The 19,215-nt window shown below is 39.9% G+C and overlaps 1 protein-coding gene across 2 annotated transcripts in view; it reads left to right on the forward strand.

The window, feature by feature from the left end:
- The window catches only part of Tbc1d23 (TBC1 domain family member 23), a 56,697-nt gene that overhangs the window by 34,985 nt on the left and 2,497 nt on the right, over positions 1-19,215 (forward strand). The window contains exons 11-18 of one of the 2 annotated variants that reach the window (XM_038345192.1): positions 39-209; positions 5,375-5,417; positions 6,967-7,073; positions 9,674-9,813; positions 11,152-11,196; positions 14,146-14,234; positions 17,276-17,411; positions 18,471-18,665. In XM_038345192.1, coding sequence (XP_038201120.1) covers positions 39-209; positions 5,375-5,417; positions 6,967-7,073; positions 9,674-9,813; positions 11,152-11,196; positions 14,146-14,234; positions 17,276-17,411; positions 18,471-18,665 — 926 coding nt within the window. The remainder of the gene's footprint in view (positions 1-38; positions 210-5,374; positions 5,418-6,966; positions 7,074-9,673; positions 9,814-11,151; positions 11,197-14,145; positions 14,235-17,275; positions 17,412-18,470; positions 18,666-19,215) is intronic. The other variant, XM_038345194.1, reaches the window with a different exon arrangement.

Consider the following 19,215-nt stretch of genomic DNA (forward strand, 5'->3'; position numbering starts at 1 on the left):
GTCTGTTTGACAAATTTCTAATTTTTAAAATTAACTAGATGCTCCAGAATCCATCTGAGTTTGCGCAGTCAGTAAAGTCTTTGCTGGAAGCACAGAAGCAGTCCCTTGAGTCTGGCTCGGTAGCTGGGGGAGAGCACCTCTGTTTTATGGGCAGTGGCCGAGAGGAAGAAGACATGTATATGAACATGGTCCTGGCGCACTTTTTACAGGTATGCTGATGTAGGCTAACCCATCTGACTTGGTCATTGCTGACACTGGCACACTTTGTATAGGTACACTGACGTAGGCTGTCCCATCTGACTTGGTTATTGCTGACATCGTGAAGAAACCCGTAGCTAATGTTCCTTTGTTTTTGCATACTCTATCAGACTTGTCCATATCTTTGTAACAGCTTCTTGATTTGGAATCTTACTAAGAAATATCTTTTACTCAATATTTTCCTTATATGCTTTTATGATATTTTTTATTTTAAGTTATAAACCATATGAATCAATTTTTGTGTAAGAAACGAGGTAGGAAGTGATTATTTTTTCAGATAGGAAACCGTCTGTGTTGTCGTGTTGTCTGTCACTGTGTTGATGAGTTTTCCTTATATACTGGATTTCTCTGTGCTCTGAATGTAGCCCCAGATTACTTTGTTGTATTAATCTTTGTCTTTTCATGTTCTGGAACTTTTAATAGTATATATCTGATTTATTTGAGTGCTTTTACTTGTTTTATTTATTATATATAACAATTTTATATAGAAATTATATATCCCATAACATATTTTGCCATTTTTCTCCTTGAGCTGGCTCTCTTTAGCACAGTTCATGTGTGTTGGTGATTTCATGCAGTTTGACCCTCTGCCTCAATCTCTTGGCCATTTGATGGCTTTTAATAAAAGCAGCTGGTTGTTCTGGTGGTTCCCACCCTGAAGCCCATCTACAGGAAGACAGTGCTCTTGATCCTCTACAGCCATTCCATCCTGTTCCATATCCATCTTGTGTATTCTGAGGAATCTGGTTTGAGAAAATTCCTCTAACGCTTAAGTCTTGGGAAAAAAGGCAAAGAAGTAAAGGTATTTGATGGAGGGTTTGTCCAGTGCCTTCACACATCCTTAAAGGAAAGAGCTGGAAGTTTATTTGGAAGAGGACAGAGTCCCAGGCTCACCTTAGTCGTAAACCTAACTGGCCCATTTAAAAATGGTCCAATATAAACTATGCTGTAAGGGATGTCATATGGCAAGAGTTTGTGCTCTTATGACCTTTGTCATTTATTAGTCTTTAAATTCTTGATGGAGTTTTAGAATTACTTTCCCCTAATTTTCATCTCAAGAATTTCAAAGAAATTGCAGCGTAGAAGAGTTGGGGGCCTGGGGAGATGGTTTAGTAAAGTGCTTGTCACAGAGTTCAATCCCCACCACCCACATCAAAAGGTAGGTTTGGTGGTATGCACCTGTAACCCCAGAATGGTGAGGAATGCATTCCCTGGAGCTCTTAGTTAGCTCTAGGTTCAATGAATGACTGCGTCTCAGAAAAAGACTTTAAGTCTTTGAGGAAGACCTACCATTGATTTCTGACTTTTACCTGCACATGTGCACACCTACACAGACACACTTGTACATGTACATCCCAACACACATGCACACACATGAATTAATGCAGACATAAATGAAGGTAAATAAAAATAGAAAGTAGGGGACTGGTGGCTTAGTGGTGAAGAATGAGGGCTGCTCCTACAGAGAACCTGAGTTTAGTTCTCAGCATCCACTAAAGACAACTTGCATCTTTCTGTAATTCCAGTTCCAGGGCTACAGTTCATTTAACAAGGTAATGCAAATTTCTAGTTCTTGAAAATTATTTTCAGCTGTTTAGGATAATAAAGAAAAACAGGTAGTAGTTAATCACCTAGTATAATTAAATTTGTAGTCACGTTAGGTATGTTTTCAAGGTCAAACAAAGATATAATGTAGATAGGTCATCTTCAAACACTTCAGGGATCTACAGAATATGGCATTTTAGATGTTTTAATAACCTAGGTTCTTCTTTTTTATGACAACAAGACATGTCTGCTTGCAGCACCCAATCTACTTCAGAAAAGATAATGGGTATCAAAGAAACTCCACATGGAATTTACTTTCTTTGTGGCAAAAATAAGCCACTGGGCAAGGAAATGCCCTACCTCAACTGCTAACATTATGTCATCCTAATTAGACAAGCAGAATACAAAATACCCTGCTTCACAGAAAAGTCTGTCAAATATGCTAGGCCTATAGGCTGAAGATGGATCCCCAACGTTGTAGAGGAACTTTGAGTGACTGTCCAGGCAGCCCCCGTTTCTATGATTTTTGGAAGTTGCCTGCTTGCACTTTCTGCTTACTCAGTTAATACTATTTCCTTCTTGGGTCTCTGAGGGAGTTGAAGATTAGGTAGTTATAGTTTATCAAAGCAAGTTATGATAGGAAGTAAATTAGGTATAAGACTTTGGACTCTGAACATAGTTGACCACATGTCCTTGTGGTATGATTGAACATCCTTTGGGTATATACCCAAAAGTGGTATTACTGGGTCTTGAGGAAGGTTGTTTCCTGAGAAATCGCCACACGGATATCCAAAGGGGCTGTACCAGTTTGCACTCCCACCAGCAATGCAGAAGTGTTCCCTTTACCCCATATTCTCTCCAGCATAAGTTGCCATCAGTGTTTTTTTTTTATCTTGGCCATTCTTACAGGTGTAAGAAGGAATCTCAGAATTGTTTTGATTTGCATTTCTCTGATGACTAAGGATGTTGAACATTTCCTTAAGTTTATTTCAGCCATTTTAGATTCCTATGTTGAGAGTTCTCTGTTTAGGTCTGTACTCCTATTTGTTCTTTTGATGACCAATTTCTTGAGTTCTTTGTATATTTTGGAGATCAGACCTCTGTCTGATGTGGGGTTGGTGAAGATCTTTTCCCATTCTGTAGGCTGTTGTTCATAGCAGCATTGTTTGTCATAGCCAGAACCTGGAAACAACCTAAATGCCCCTCGACCGAAGAATGGATAAGGAAAATGTGGTACACTTACACAATGGAGTACTACACAGCAGAAAAAAATAATGACATCTTGATTTGCAGGCAAATGGATGGAGCTAGAAAACATCATATTGAGTGAGGTAACACAGATCCAGAAAGAGAAATATCATATGTACTCACTCATAAATGGTTTTTAAACATAAAGCAAAAAAAACCAAAATAGCCTACAAATCACAAATCCCGGAGAACTTAGACAACAATGAGGACCCTACGATATACATACATGGATCTAATCTACATGGGAAGTAGAAAAAGACAAGATCTCCTGTGTAAATTGGGAGCATGGGGACCATGGGAGAGGGTTGAAGGGGAGGAGAGAGAAAGAGAGGGAAGCAGAGAAAAATGTATAGCTCAATAAAATCAATTAAAAAAAGACTTTGGATTCACCAACATAGGATAGATATGAATTATTTTCTCTGAATTTGTCAAAAGCATATGGACTAGACATTGTTGATGTATTTATTGTCTGCATATATTATATATAGTTGTTGTACTTATTTATTAGTTATAGCCTTCTTTTTTTGGACAAAAAGGGAGAAATGTAGTGGCATTTCAACTGTATTTTAATAAATAAAGCTTGCCTGAAGATCTGAGAGTAAAACAGTTCCACTGGTCAGCCTTACAGACCAGATTATGGTAACACACACTTTTAATCCCGTAGCCACCCCAGTTGCCATAGAAATCGGGTGGTGCATGCCATTACTCCCAGTGGTGCATGCATTTGATCCCAGCCCTAGAGAGGAAAATAAGATGGTGCAAGACAGCTCTCAGACACAGTCTCCTTCTGAGATTCCAGGAGGCAGGATTGCTATTTTTCAGACTGAGGTAAAAGCCAGTGGCTGGCTGTTTTGCTTTTAAGATCTTCAGGTTGAATCCCAATTTCTGACCCTGAGCTTAATTGTGCTTCACAGGGGATCTGATGTCTTTGCAGCCACATGCATATACCTTTACAAATAAATATACTTTTTATTAATCTTTAAATGTTTTGTTGGTGTTGGTAGTTTGTTTTGTTTATTTTGAGTCAGGCTCTCTCTACCTAGCTCTGGCTGTTCTAAACTTGTTAGTAGACCATGCTGGCCACAAACTCACAGATATTTGCCTGCCTCTACCTTCCAAGTGCTTGGGATTAAAGGTGTGTGCCAGTACACCCAACTAATTTTTTTTTAAATGGAGAACAAACTGTTATAAATTCTTCAGCCAGGTGGTGGTGGTGCATGCCTTTAATCCTAATACTTGGGAGGTAGAAGCAGGCAGATCTCTCTGAGTTTGAGACTGGCCTGGTCTAGAGTGAATTCCAAGACAGCCACGGCTGTTACCCAGAGAAACCCTCTCTCAAAAAAACCAAAAAACCATACTGTCATACTTTAATATAAAAAAATCTAATGAGTAGTCACATTTTTCTTGCTTTTCAAGTTTTAAATCATGACATTGTTATGTTTTAATTTATGGGTTCCCAGTTTTTAATTTTATCTTTGCATGTATTTGTTGAAACAACCCAATTAATTGGTCTTTGTGATTTCCCACTCCTAGTTTTGCTCCTATGCTCACCTGTTGTCTTTTATTTCCCATCTCTCCTTTGTTTAGCCATCACTGAAAATCATTATGTATTTTTATTTCTTAATTAAAATTTAATTAAAATGGCATTTTAGTTAATTTATTTGTGTATGTGCAGAAGTGTGCACATACAAGTATGACATTCACAAATGTAGCAGAGGAAAGCTTGGGAGATTTCATCCTCTCCTTCTGCCATATGGGTTCTGGAGATCAGAGTCAGGTTGCCAGGCTTGGTGGCAAGTGCCTTTACCCGCTGAGTCATCTCTCTGACCTTAGTTAGTTGTTGTTGTATATATATCCCAGACTGTCTCAACTTTGAGACCTTGAGGACTAAACCTGGAAAGAAACACATCTGACTGTTTAAAAGATTTTAGTAGTTTGCAAAATTCTGTTGTTTCCTTTTTAAAAACAGCTATAATATTTTTATATTACCTTTTAGTAACGGGCACAAAAGATTTGAAACTTTAAAAACCGACGTTAATTATATTCTAAAATGTCATGTCATTCCATTTTGTTTGATTCTTGGGCTGTGGAGATGGTAACACAAATAAACCACATTCTTCATAACCATGAAGCTGTCCCCTTTCTTTTGCTCAAGCACCAACCCTACAACATTCAAGATTAATACATGGAACTCTGTGCCAAAGTCCAGGCTGTCAAGGAAAAGTGATGTGCCTGAAATGTACCATGTAACTACAGACTGCATTTGCCAGAGCTTTAACTAAACTGCATTTTGTAATAATTCAAATGTTGTCTTTTATTACAGAAAAACAAAGAATATGTTAGTATTGCCAGTGGTGGATTTATGGGTAAGCCTTTAATGCATTAATTTTGCTTCTACTTTTTAGACAAAAAATGTAGAGATTATCAGTAGAACTGATTTAGAGTTACAAGACTAGTTAAGGTGTGTATATCTTCTGTCTCCAGTCATTTAGTATTTTCAGAAAAGAGAAGGCAGCAGAACATACATAGATGACAAATAACATAGGCAATTGAAAGGAATGAATATAGACTATCCAGATAAAAGATGTGCTTACTGTGCAGCTGTCTAAACCTTTTAGTTTTTATTTCGCAAGGTGCTTGGTATCGAACCCAGGGGCTCATGCATGCAAGGCAAGCATTTTACCACTGAGCTGCATCCTCTAACTCTTGATTCTCTTGCCTCAGCCTTTTAAGTGGACCAAGAGTTTGAGGACCAATTGACTGTGCTACATAGTAAGTTCCAGGCCAGGCTGAGCTATATAGCAGAACTTCATCTCACTCAAACAAACAAACAAACAAACAGTAAAGCAAACAAAATTCCCACCATCAACAACAACAGAAAAGATGTGTGCTTGTGTGCATGCATGTGTATATTTGTGTGAGTGTGTGCATATGCACACATGGTGTGTGTGTGTGTGTGTGTGTGTGTGTGTGTGTGTGTGTAAGTGAGCGTTGGGACTATAGCTTATTTGTGGGGTGCTTAGCATGCATTTACTCCCCAGCCCACCTATAAACCCGTCATTCTGGAGGTGGAGACAGGAGGATCAGGAGTTAGGAGTTCAAGGTTATCCTCAACTACCTAACGAATTTGAGACCACCTTGGGGTAAATGAGACCCTGTCTCAAAAAGTTTTTAAAATGCATAGTGGCTAATCCAGATGGGACATGTTTAAGTGCAGCACTCAAAATTCAGAGGCAGGTGGATCTCTGTGAGTTTGACATTAGCCAGGATTACATCTAAAAAAAAAAAATTGGTGACTAAGTATTGACACTTTACCTACTGTTACTAGAGATCCTCATAACACACTGCTAAAGTTGGCTGCTAGTCATATAAGTCTCTAGTGTTCCTGCTCTCTTTCCAGCCTACACTGGCCTGGAACTTGTTATCCATGTGACATGGTATCCATGTGACCCAGACTCATGTTCTCCCTCAGATTCCGGAGTGCTGAGTATTGGTGTGTGTCACGATGGCCAGCCATCGTCTAGAGTAGAAAGCTTTTTCAAGGTTTTTCCCTCCATTAATCTTTCCCTGACCATTAATGCCTAAGTCTACATTATTATAGGAAAATGGATTGATGTCTCCTAGCCTTTCTGTTCTTCACATCTTGAATTCTGCATACATTATCTGTTGGTACTTGAAAGATTGCTTTCTAAGGAGGAACAAAAAGCCTTCCTAATCTTTCTTTACTCCTGGGATTGCAAATGGAAAGAAAGGTTTGCTGTGGCCCGGAGTTCTTAGGGAGAGGGCAGGACAGCACATTTGTTGATTATGTCCTTGGGTGGTTTTTCATCTAGTTGTGTTGTGTTTGTTACACTTTCATGTTTCCAGAGAGTCTCCTGTTTGAGCTTCTGTTTCGTTTCTCTTGTTTATCATCAGCCCTGCAGCAGCATCTGGCGGACATTAACGTGGAGGGACCAGAAAGTGGATATGGCCATTGGATTGCCAGTACCTCAGGTTCCAGGAGCAGCATCAGTTCTGCTGATGTAAGCCCACACAAAGAACATGTTGGGTCAGTTTCCAGCATGTCGGGGACCAGCCTTGACCAAAATACCCCTAGCCAGGGTAGGGTGTGGGGATTAGAAATATAAGTAAAGAGTATGAAGATGAATTTAAAAAATAATAAAATGAAAATACAGAATAGTACTGGGAGGGAGTTCCAGTGAATATTGAAATCACCCACGTTTAATTTCCAATTGTTTAAAATATCCCTGACCCCCAAAGGTAGGAGTAAGATAAAAAACTGCATTAACATGATACAAGGAAATGAACATACCAATTGAAGGTCACGGACTACATTCATAGTTAAACATTCTGTTGCCAGAACAAAGCAAGTCACACTCACACCTTAGACCAAAACATTCTGTAGGCAAACCACTCCCTGGGTGGAATCCAAAGTTATCTCCTTAAGGGAACTAGAACCTTAGTTGAATCCTTAGACTTTTGTTTGAGGTAAAAATACATCTACTTTTCTCTTCCTGGAGTACAAGGTCTAGATATTAGCCACACCTGTTGACAATAATCCTGTAAGAGCTGACCTCTCCGATCTAAATCTAGGTGGGGCCTTTGTTTGGGGTAGAAACTCAATAACCTTTAAGGAATAGAGGTGAGTTCCAACTCTCCGACCTTTGGTCAAGGTGGAAATAGGCTCACATTTTTGGGCCTCCACACCAGAAAAGGTGCTTAACTCTTAAACCTCCAGCATAACAGCAAAGATGTCAGAAATATTTAGTACACAACAAGGAATTATTATTGAAAGCTTAATGAAGTGATTGAGTGAGTCTGTACTGAACTATGGCGCTCTCTTCAGTGAGCTCATTTCGTCTAGGCTAGGAGAATACTAGGCTCATCTCCACATCTCCTGTGTGGTGTTTCTGTATTCTTGCTCCCTGTGAGCTTACACAATTAAGAGAGAGTTCAGTCTGTTCCCCTATGTGAATGGTCCAAGTAGAGAAAGTGAGAAGTGGCCTGCCTAGTATATTCGAAGGTTAGTTATTGTGAAGTGAGTTATGTGAGGTTTTGTTATAGTGGGTAAGTACATCTGTTCTGCTTTGGAAATACCTGGGCAAAAAGTCTTGTCAGTTGAATTAGGTGTCATTACATCATTTTCTTAACAAATAATAGTCATTTACAAATGTTTATTCTGTAAGATAGAAACAGAAAACCAATGTACAGGAGCACATTTACTCATTTGGATTTAAGTCTCTGCTGTTCTGAGTCCAGTTGAAATTTTCTTTGAGCTGCCAACCAGCTCCCAAATAAAGACACAGAGACTTATTATTAATTATGAACGCTCAGCCTTAGCTTAGGCTTGTCCCACCAGCTCTTATAACTTAATTTATCCTGTTTCTATTCATCTACATTTTGCCTCGGGGCTTTTTACCTTTCTTTCATTCTGTATGCTCTATTTACCTGCTTCCTCTGTGTCTCCTAACTGGCCCCTGGCATCTCCCAGGCATCTCTCTTGCTTTCCTCGGGAGCCTACATTCATCTTTATTCTCCCTGCCTGGAAGGTCTGGCTATTCCTCATCCCTTGCTATTGGTGATTCAGCTTTTTATTAGACTAATTAGGTGCCTTAGGCAGGCAAGATAAAACAGCAACACATCTTTATATAATTAAATATTCTGCACCACAGCTTCCCCTTTTTCTAATTTCCAGTAAGACCCTTGAGCTGTGGTTTCTCTACCTGTACAATAAAATAATAAGAAAACGTTCCCCTAAGGGGGGCCTGGGGACTAGGTGAGCAAGAATATGCACAGTAGTATACTGTAGATGTGTGGAGTTTATCTTCAGCCACGTGATCCAAACAGATTATTGTCACATTTGTAGAGAAGGCTTCTTTGAGAATTCCTTTTTACTTTGATCCTCTAGGTATACAAGAAAAACTAAGTACTATTTCATTGTGTGTATGTTCTAATTTATTCAATTAATACCCTGTTGGTAAGTATTTATATTGCTTTCTACCTTTTTTGCTACAAACACAGCTTCATGTGTGTGCACTTGTATGTGGGTCAGAGGTTGGCATCTGTCATTCTCAGTCACCTTATTATTTTTGAGACAGGGCCTCTTAATGAACCTGGGACATACAGTTCAGATAGATTGGGTTCCAGTGACAGGTGTCCTTATATGGGCCCTGTCCCTACCTATTACAGTTCTGGGGTTATAGATGTGTACTGTTGTGTCTCAGTTTCACATGGGTGTGGTGTACCGAAAAGATTGTTATTGCGTGGCGAGTACTTTACCAGCCTCTAACCACTCTTCACAAAAGAGGAGACATGGGAATGCGTGTACAGAGTAAAGGCTATATGAGGGTAGTGAAAAGGTGAACATCTGCACATACGTGAAAATGCTCAAATGTGCTTCTCCCCAAATAAATAGAGTTGAACCTACCTTGACCTAATTTAATTTTAATTGTTTTTCTAAACGCCCTTTGTCCAAATACAGTAGCTTCCTGAGATACACTGGATTTTAGTACTTGCGCATGAAGTTGGTGGGGATGCAGTTCTGTCTACAGTGTCTAACCTTTAGCAGTCATTTATGTGTTAGTCACTTGGAGAGCGGTTTATTGATGCTCTTGTTTTTTAGGGCGATTCTTGTAATGGCTCAAATGATAGAGGAATGAAGTCCCTTGTAAACAAGATGACTGTGGCTCTAAAGACAAAGTCTGTTAATGTCAGGGAAAAGGTCATCAGCTTCATTGAGAATACATCAACTCCTGTGGACCGGTGAGTTTCTTTACACAGTATGGACTTAAGATGGATAATTAAAACTTAAGATGGATGAAGAAGTGTATCTCAGTAAATGAATTTTGTTGAAGCATTATAGAACAGGATCGTACATTTTGTCGGATCTGATTTCATCGTAACTGCAGTTCAGAACATTATTGTGTTCACTCTGTAGATCCCTTTCCCTGTTTTCAGAGGAAGAGCCATCTGAGTTTGCCCCTTCATTCCATTCATTAAAAAAAATCCCCATGTCCCTGTGTTCATGGTTAATAATTCATAGGGCAACTGTTTCCAAATGCCACCAAACACAGTTATTTCATAGCAAGAACTTCTGCTAAAAACCTAGGTAATTTGTTCATGCCTAATACAATGGAATTCCACTTTACTAAGTTCAAATCTTCGTAGGAATTTTTTAAAAATACAAACTCCATTTTTCCATGAATTAAAAGGGGGACATGATGAACAAAGGGCAGGCAAATTTGAAGCTATTTGTTTTGCTGTTTGTTCTGAACACAAGATACACTCTTTTATGTGTTAGTCTAATCCACGTGTGCACATTCTGCAGCCCAGGATGGCTGTGAGTGTGGCCAAACCCCAAACTGGGAACTTAAAACATTACAAGATACTTTTGCATGTGTGTAACTTGATTACTCAGGTCTCAAGTGTGAACTTTGTGATGATGTCATGACACAGTGTCAGAAGCCGAGAGAGCCTTTCCAACTCAGATACTGAATTCGTTTCTGAGCAAGCCTGATCGTGAGCATGAGTTGGCATTTGAGTTCCCTCTCCTGTCCTCTTTGCCAGTATCAGGAGAGTTGAACATGTGCTGTGAAGAACTGAGTGCCCTTTCTAGTTGAGTGCACACACATACAAGGGTAGACCCTGTTCAGTCAGCACAAAGGTAATGAGTAGGGAATCTTCACTGATCCTAAATCATGCCTCATCTAGAAGAGCAATATCAAAGTATTGATCAAGCTGAAAAGATTTGTCTGCTCAATAAAGTTTCATCTACTCTTAAAAGCCAAACTCTCAATTAGTGCTTCTGAGTCCCTGGTCTTTTGCTGCTGCATTTTGTGTATGAACATTAAAAATTTTTGTTTTAAAGTGCACTAATTTACTTTATGATTGATTAATGATGACTGTAAATTGAAAAGACTGTTGTCTGGTGGAGTATCACATAAAACTGGCTTCTCTTCATTTTCCTTTGTGCTTGAGATGATTGAACTATTTTCTTTAATGTATGTGCTGGGTTGAGAAATTGATCTTATTATGTATTTTCTAAAGTTGCTGCATTTTTTATAATCATTTTGTTCTATCCTCTGCCTTGATTTGCTATAGAATGTCTTTCAATCTTCCTTGGCCAGACAGATCATGTGCAGAGCGGTAAGCCATGAGTAGAGCAGCTCTATCGTGCCATCCCATCAGTTCCCTCTAGCATGCCTCCCGTTGTCTGTGGGCCTCCCTCTGTCTGTGTACACCCTGCTGACTGTGCGCCCCCTGCTATCTTTGCGCCCCCTGCTGTCTGTGCACACCCTGCTGACTGTGCGCCCCCTGCTGTCTGTGTGCCCCTTGCTGTCTGTGCGCCCCCTGCTATCTTTGCGCCCCCTGCTGTCTGTGTGCTCCCTGATGTCTGTGCGCCCCTCGCCGTCAGTGCGCCACCTGCTGTCTATAAACCTTGTGCTGACTTGGCTAAAGTTTCCCGCTGCTCCTTCCAAAGCTGACTTTCTCAATATGCTCATGGGAGTGCCCCACTCTGGCATTGTGCTTTCCGTTTTGTTTTGAGCTTGATTTTTTTCCCTTGCATGTTTCCATCTCCCATTCCTCAGATAAAAATCAAACTTGCTCAAACCAAAGGACTTTATAAATTCTGCAGTTCTGATTCTAAAGCAGGGAAAGGTGAAACAGAACAGAATTAATGGAGTCAGGAGTTAGCAGAACACTAGTGTTCCAATAATTTACCATTCTCTACTGCCCTTACGTAAAATTACAGCACCTAAATTTAGAAACAGTTCATGGTCTGAAACCTGATGCTGGAGTTAAACCGAGGGTCTTGAAGATGCATGCTCTCTACCACTGAGCCACAGCCTCAGCATCAAGCTGTTAACTCATGTACTTTATGGAAATACATATTTTCTGATTTTTCTTAAGAAGATGTATTCATTTAGGTTGATGAATTAACATATATTAATCTGTTTGAAAGAACTATAGTTCTCGGGTTCTGCATTTAGATTTTCCCTGAAAGAGACCATGGGAGATTTTTTCTGTCTATTTCCTTCTTTCTCCCCAGTAAGATGGCAGTTGATGGTTGATACAAAGATTTGTTTTAAGGTTTAAAACTTGGAATCTTAAAATTAGATAAAATAAATGAGCACTACGAACTTAACTTCATGCAACATTATAATTTTCATTCTTGCAGAATTTTTTTCAGCTTAAATATTAACAAATAATTCTAGGATATTAGTATATCAATAACTGAACATTTACAAAAGAAAGTGTAATGCTGGCGAGATGGCTGAGCAAGCAAAGACACTGTTGCCTGCCTGCCTGCATCTGTCCTCTGGACCCACAACTGACCTCTGACCTCCACTTCCGCTGCACAGCACACAGCACACAGCACGTCTGTGTACATACAACAAATGATACGTTTTTAAAGAATCTGGGTAGAAATTAAGCCATTGTGGGTTTACTTTCATGTTACATTTCAGTATTTTCAGTAATTAGAAAAACATTTAAGAAATAAATTGAATAATTTTTTTTGACTGTTCCTACACAAAGCAACTATAGAACAACTATCTAATTTTACCTTAGGCTGTTTTTTAAAAAATTGTTCTTCTGGGGAATTATAATGTGCTTGTGAGTCATCCTTCCCTAGGACCATTGAGTTGGCCTCTGGGGAAGTTTCAGTTTGTTCTTCTCCGAGCTTCGGAATTTTACTTTTATACATCTGTGCGGTCCACACACAGGCGTATTTGTTGAAAGTACAATTTACTTAGCAATTTGAATCAAGTTTATTTCTGAGTTCAGCAAGTTAAAATTTGTCCAAACTATTTTTACCTGTTTCTGTTATTTCTAATAAAAATATCAGTATACTGCCTTTAAAAATAGTCTAAACAGACCAGTGTAAATTAAATAAAAACACCATCGAATTTCAGACAAACTTTTCTCTGTAGGGTAAGGAGCTTAATCAGTAAAATGTTTCCCTTGCAAGCCTGTGAACCTGAATTTAGACCCAGAAACCTACATTAGAAACACCTTGTAGTCTCTGCCACCTTCCAAAGAGCTGCACACTAGGAATAAGCTTTACCACTTGCTTATTTGGAATGTTCCAGTCTACACTCTGAAACTCCCCAGTTAACATAGTTTGATAGCTTACAGGATAATTTTGCATTAGAAATGTCTTAACTAGCTGGAGAGATGGCTCAGCGGTTAAGAGTACTGGCTGCTCTTCCAGAGGATCCGGTTCAATTCCCAGTGTCCACGTGGCAGCTCACAACTCTGTAACTCCAGTAGCAGGTGATCTGATATCTTTATACAGATATACATACAACCAAAAACACCAATACAGTATAGAATTTTTAAACAAAATTTTGACTGCTTAATTGATGAAATTTTAAGTACAGGTTAACTAACCTAACTTGTAAGTCTAAGAGGATTGTCACACTAAGCTCAATTAGTGTTTGCTTGCTTGCTTCCTTGGAGGAGGTTGATTTAAAAGTAAAAATTTAAGTCTGTTTAAATGAAGATTTTTATTGATGATTTTCCCCCTCAGATTGACTCTTGAAAAACAAAAGATTGTTTTCTTGTTAGATGAAGTGGGTAGTTATCCTCCAAAGGAAAGCGTCCCTAGAACTATGTAGTATTTTACTGAAACATTTTAATTTGTGCTAAAGAAATAGAATCTCGGTCTGGACTAAAACAGGAGCAGCATCGCCTGGAGCCTTCTTGTAGGGTTCTCGGTGCAGTGACCGTTCCATAGCCCCCACTATTGACTAGCGCCTCAGAAAGGACAGGGATAGCTTGGGTAATTTCACAGTAATCCTGAAGGGCAGAATCTTTGTTACTATTTTACAAATGAGGGGACAGCATAGAGGGTCACTTTCCCAGGCCCAGAAGCATCTAACCACTGGCTTAAATGGGAGCGTTGGAATCGTTTAACTTGGCTGGACATAATGCCTTTTCGTCTACATAGTTTGTCGTCTTGCAGTTTTAGAATGGCTGCCTGAAGCTGTGCATGGCCTGTGAAGGGCAAGGAGCATTCACATTTTGTTTGAATACTTAAACATCTTTGATTCCTCCCTAGTGATATTTCCTTCTAACCTTGTTTAAACGCAGGCACGTGAGCAGCAGCGACAGAGTGGGCAAGCCCTACCGTGGAGTGAAGCCCGTGTTCAGCATTGGGGATGAAGAGGAATACGACACAGGTTGAGAAATGCACTAACCTGCAGGCTTGTTTACACAGTCTGCTTCTTAGCTGTAGCTTGCCACCGTTAGGAATTGTAAATATCTGATATGCAGGATACTAGATGTGCGAACCTTTTGAAAGGGTCGCAACCCATAGGCTGGGAACCACTAGTCTATGGATTCTAGTAATGCTTTGGTTTTACAATTCTTGGATTGTGTCTACTAGAAATCTAAGCAGACCTTTTGCATGGGTCTCGACTACCCGGAGTCTAGGCAGTTTGTGGAGGTTGTGTTCAGCCCACATGACTGTATCTAAATCCCTTTGAACACCCAGCCATGTGGAGCCTGAGATCTGAGGGACCGGAGGAAGGCACAGAGAGTCCGAAAAGGCCACAGGATGGCACTGTGGTGCCAGGGAGAATCCTCACCTAGGATTGTCTTTGTGTTTTAAAAAATCACTATTATTTTTACTTATAATTCCACAGTCTCAATTATGCGATTAAATGACCATAGTTACTATGTATATTGAGTTAGAAACCCAAGTTATGTTAATGTGTACAAAAATGAGGAAAAGCTTCCTAAATGTCATTGTCCTTTCCACTTGGTAATACTTGATGTTTGCCCATATTATCTGTTTATTTTCTTTCTGTTGTGGATAATCACCTATCTGCCTAGTTTAGGATCCAACTCTGGTAGTTTTCTGATTTGTGTCAGTTTTAAGTGGCTACAATTTTATACATATTTCAAGATGAACTTTGAAACTATATCTAGAGAGTCACAATTAGCAGTGAGATGGTGGCTAAAGAGGAGCATATTTGCTTTTTCAGTAAATATTACAAAATTGACTGCTAGAAAACTGCATTGAAGTACATATATTTCTAGCTGTCTCTTTGCCTTGTTCCCTATCCGTTGCCGTCTTCCCACTGTCATGCATGTGTTTGTGCTTCTGATGGTCTTAGCTTCCTTAATGAGCAAGGAGAGGAAAGTGAATAAGTACCTTGTGGTCTATTTTATACTTCCCTGCACACACACAGATTTATAATTTAGAGAGTGGGACACAGCAAAACCAGGAACCTAGAACTATGTGTGCCAGTGTGCGGGAATGCAGCAGTATTGGGGAGGAGTAAGGTCATAGAGGGATGTATTGTAGTTACAGTGCCTCCCTCAGAAAACCCGCAAAACACTCCCACAGTATTATGGTGAGCATCTTGGTGACAGAAGAGACGCGTGTGGAGCTGTTCACACAGAAGTAGTCCCGAAAGGGAAAGGATTCTGACTAGGGAGTGGTAACTCAAGGACTTCACTACAGTTGATGCTGGAGTAACACATGGCGTCTTCTTTGGCATTGTCTGTATTTTGAACTAGTTACTGAAAAGCAATGGGAAGGGTCTGGGGAGATAACCCAGTCAGTAAAGTGTTTGATCCTGAGTTCAATCCCCTCTGTCACTTAAGAAAATTACTATGCTGGCTGTTAGGATTTCCATTGCTGAGGTAAAACACCATGACCAAAACAACTTGGGGAGGAAAGGGTTTATTTCACCTTCCAGCATTCAGGTCAGACTCCGTCACTGAGGGCAGGAACTCAAATAGAAGCCGTGATGGGGTGCTGCTTACTGGCTTTCCTTTCATGGCTCGCTCAGCCTGCTTTCTTATAGGACCCAGAACCACCAGAGGTGGTACTACATATAGTGATCTAGCCTTCCCACCTCAATAATCAGTAAGAAAACTGACTGCATGTGTGCTCAGACGGGTTCCTGGGGCATTTTCTCTTTCAGAATTACTCTTTAAGTTGTCATAAAACTAGTCAGCAGAGTGGCCCATGCTGGGAATCCCAGCAGCCAGAATGCAGAGACAAATGGTTTCCTCAGGTTTGTCCACTGGCCAGCCAGCCTGGTCTGCTTAGTGAGCACCACGCCAGTGAAAGCCCTGTGTCCAAAAGAAAGGTGGTTGTGCCAGGCATGGTGGCGCATATCTTTAATCCCAGCACTCTGGAGGCAGAGGCAGGCGGATCTCTGAGTTCAAGGTCAGCCTGGTCTACAGAGTGAGTCCAGGACAGCCAGGGCTACACAGAGAAGCCATATCTCAAAAAGCAAAGAGAAGAAAGAAGAAAAAAAAGGTGCTTGTGAATGAGAGTGGAGAGGCCAGATGGGTTGACCGGGAGAGGAACTTGCTGCTGAGTGTGGTAACGTAAGTTCAGGAGCCACGGAATGGAAGGATAGACCCAATTCTTGCCTCTGCCTGGCACCCACACCCACACACATGTAAAAATAAATGGGCTTGGAGAGATGGCTCAATAGTTAGAGCGCTCGCTGCTTTTCCAGAGGACCTGGTTTGTTTCCCCAGCACCCACGTCAGGTGGCTCACAACTGCTTTGTCACTAACTCCAGGGAATCCAGTGCTCTCTCCTGCCAGTGTTCTACAGGCACCCCACACATGGCATACTCTGACACACACATCACAAAAATAAACATATTTTAATAAGGAAATCAATTACTATGAAAATTAAGAGTAGTTGGCTTCTGAGGATTGATAGCAGAGGTTATCCCCTGACCTCCATAGGCTCTTGCACACTCACGTGCTATCACGGGAACACACACACACAAACAAAGGGAGGAACATTTATAATTATTGACCCTAGGTACTGTAATTATTTTTTTTTTACATTAGAAAAACCAAATTAGAATGTTGGGTTGTTTTTTCTTTACCATGAAAAAAAAATGTGTCCCTGATGTATTGCAGGTTGAATTTAGTGTTATTTTTTATTTAAAAATCAGAAGCTGACAAAGGCAGGGAGCATGGCCTCCTTTGCCTCGAGAGATGCTGAGTGACAGGTAGACCATAGCTGTGTTCTTTTTACCAGAACTCTTCAGTATGCACCCTCGGTAGTCTGACCTGACTTTTCTACTGTAAAATTGTTGTTTCTAATATTCCATAATATAGCCAGGAGGGTTAGAATGGCTTTTCTCTTTCTCATGAGTTCAACACACACCAAACAATGTCAGGTTTCTTAGATGTGTTTGAGGTGCTAATGCCCCTGTTTAATGCTTTTCTTTCTTCGTAGATGAAATTGACAGTTCTTCAATGTCAGATGATGACAGAAAAGAGATCGTAAACATTCAGACCTGGATAAACAAGCCAGACATCAAGCATCATTTTCCCTGCAAAGAAGTCAAAGAAAGTGGACATATGTTTCCCAGGTACTCTTGAATATGTCTTTAGACATAAACTCGAATTGGACGAAGTTGATATAAAAGTAATAGCAAGGGACTCTTACTCAAGTGCGAAAAGACATAACTTCCTACTGTCACCTTGAGTTAGGTGTCTCGGTTTTTAAAGATTTTAAGTAACCTAGTTTGAAAATTCTGAGACAAAACATTGAGTACATTGAAGGCCTCTCCTGGATATGCCAGCTTTTGGCATCCCTTCAGGTTCCCGTAAACATAACACACACTCAGGTCATGAAGAAGCAGCTTTTACATGTCCTAGCTCCCCCTAAATGCGTCAACACAGCTATCCCAAGAACAAGCGCATTTTTTATGTAATCCTAATGTCATTACTTCATCTGAATGTTATTCAATCGATGTTGCCCAACACTGAGACCCTGGAATTTTCAGTGTTCCCAAGTTGACTTGGCTAGTCTCCTTTCACTTCTGGGGCCACACTGCATTGTCTGCCACTGCTCGGCTCATCCAGTGTATGTTCGGACGTTACCTTCTCTCTACAGACTGTTCCCTTCGCAGTTAGCTCACAAAGTGCTTCACATTCTAGGCACGGCTGAGATTTTGCTTTATTATTATGCTAAAAGTGAGCTTTTGGAGTTTCCTGGTTTTTGTTTTTGTTTTTTAATTTATGCCCATTTTGTCTTTAGGATTTAGTTGCAGAATATTATAAATATATACGAAAACTCAAAAATTGCCTAGTGGCTTTTGATATTAGGCTATAGTGTGTAGTCAGAGAATACTTGGGAGTAGATAATTCTGTTAAAAATCCTGAGAATGGCAGAATAGTCCATTTGAGTTAAAAATTATTTATATATATTATACAGGACTTTTTACTATAAAACTCTTAAATGGTTGTGGTATTATTGATTAACAAAATAATTTTGCATGAAATTAAAAATATGTAGCTTGTTTATAGAGTAGCTTCATAGATAACTCAAAAATAAGTTCAAGAAAGTTGAATTTTCTTATAATTGGAGCTGTTGAAATAACATGTCTGCTTTGAATCACATTCAATTAAACCTTCTTTTTTTCAAGCCACCTGTTGGTTACTGCAACACATATGTACTGCTTAAGGGAGATACTTTCTCGGAAAGGACTGGCTTACATCCAGTCCCGACAAGCACTAAATTCTGTTGTTAAAATTACGTCCAAAAAAAAACATCCTGAGCTAATTACCTTCAAGTATGGAAACAGCAGTGCTTCTGGGATAGAAATCTTGGCTATTGAAAGGTAAGGTTTTTTTATGTGATTTGAATGAATACAAATCATTAGACAGTTTCCTTCTTGATTTTGGTGAGTGGGTGTTGGAATAGGACCCTGAAGCACTCCCCTCTAGGAACAGTACCCTTTGTTGTATTCTTCCTAATACTTGTTCATATTTGGCTTCAACATTGGTGCATGATTTCACTAATGCTATAGCAAATTTCAAAAACTTGTTGATACCAGGATGATTAAAAATAATCTAGGGGTTGAGAGAGATGGCCAAGCAGATAAAGGCGCTTGTTGCCATGCCTGACAACCTGAGTTAAATCCCTGGGTCCACATGGTAGAAGGAGAGAACCAGCTCTCCTGACCTCCACTTAACACTACATGGCATAAACACCCCTCATACACATAATAAGTAAGTTTAACATAAAAATAAAACAATAAGAAATGTGGCAACGGTGCACACTGTGCTCTGGGCGTGAGGACTAGAGTTCTGGTCCCAGCATCCAGAAGCCATGTCCAGCAAGCAGTTCACAGATGCTGTACCTCTGCCTGCAAGACATCCCGCACTCTC

This window comes from Arvicola amphibius, chromosome 10 (assembly GCF_903992535.2).
Source record: "Arvicola amphibius chromosome 10, mArvAmp1.2, whole genome shotgun sequence".
Taxonomy (NCBI): Eukaryota; Metazoa; Chordata; class Mammalia; order Rodentia; family Cricetidae; genus Arvicola; species Arvicola amphibius.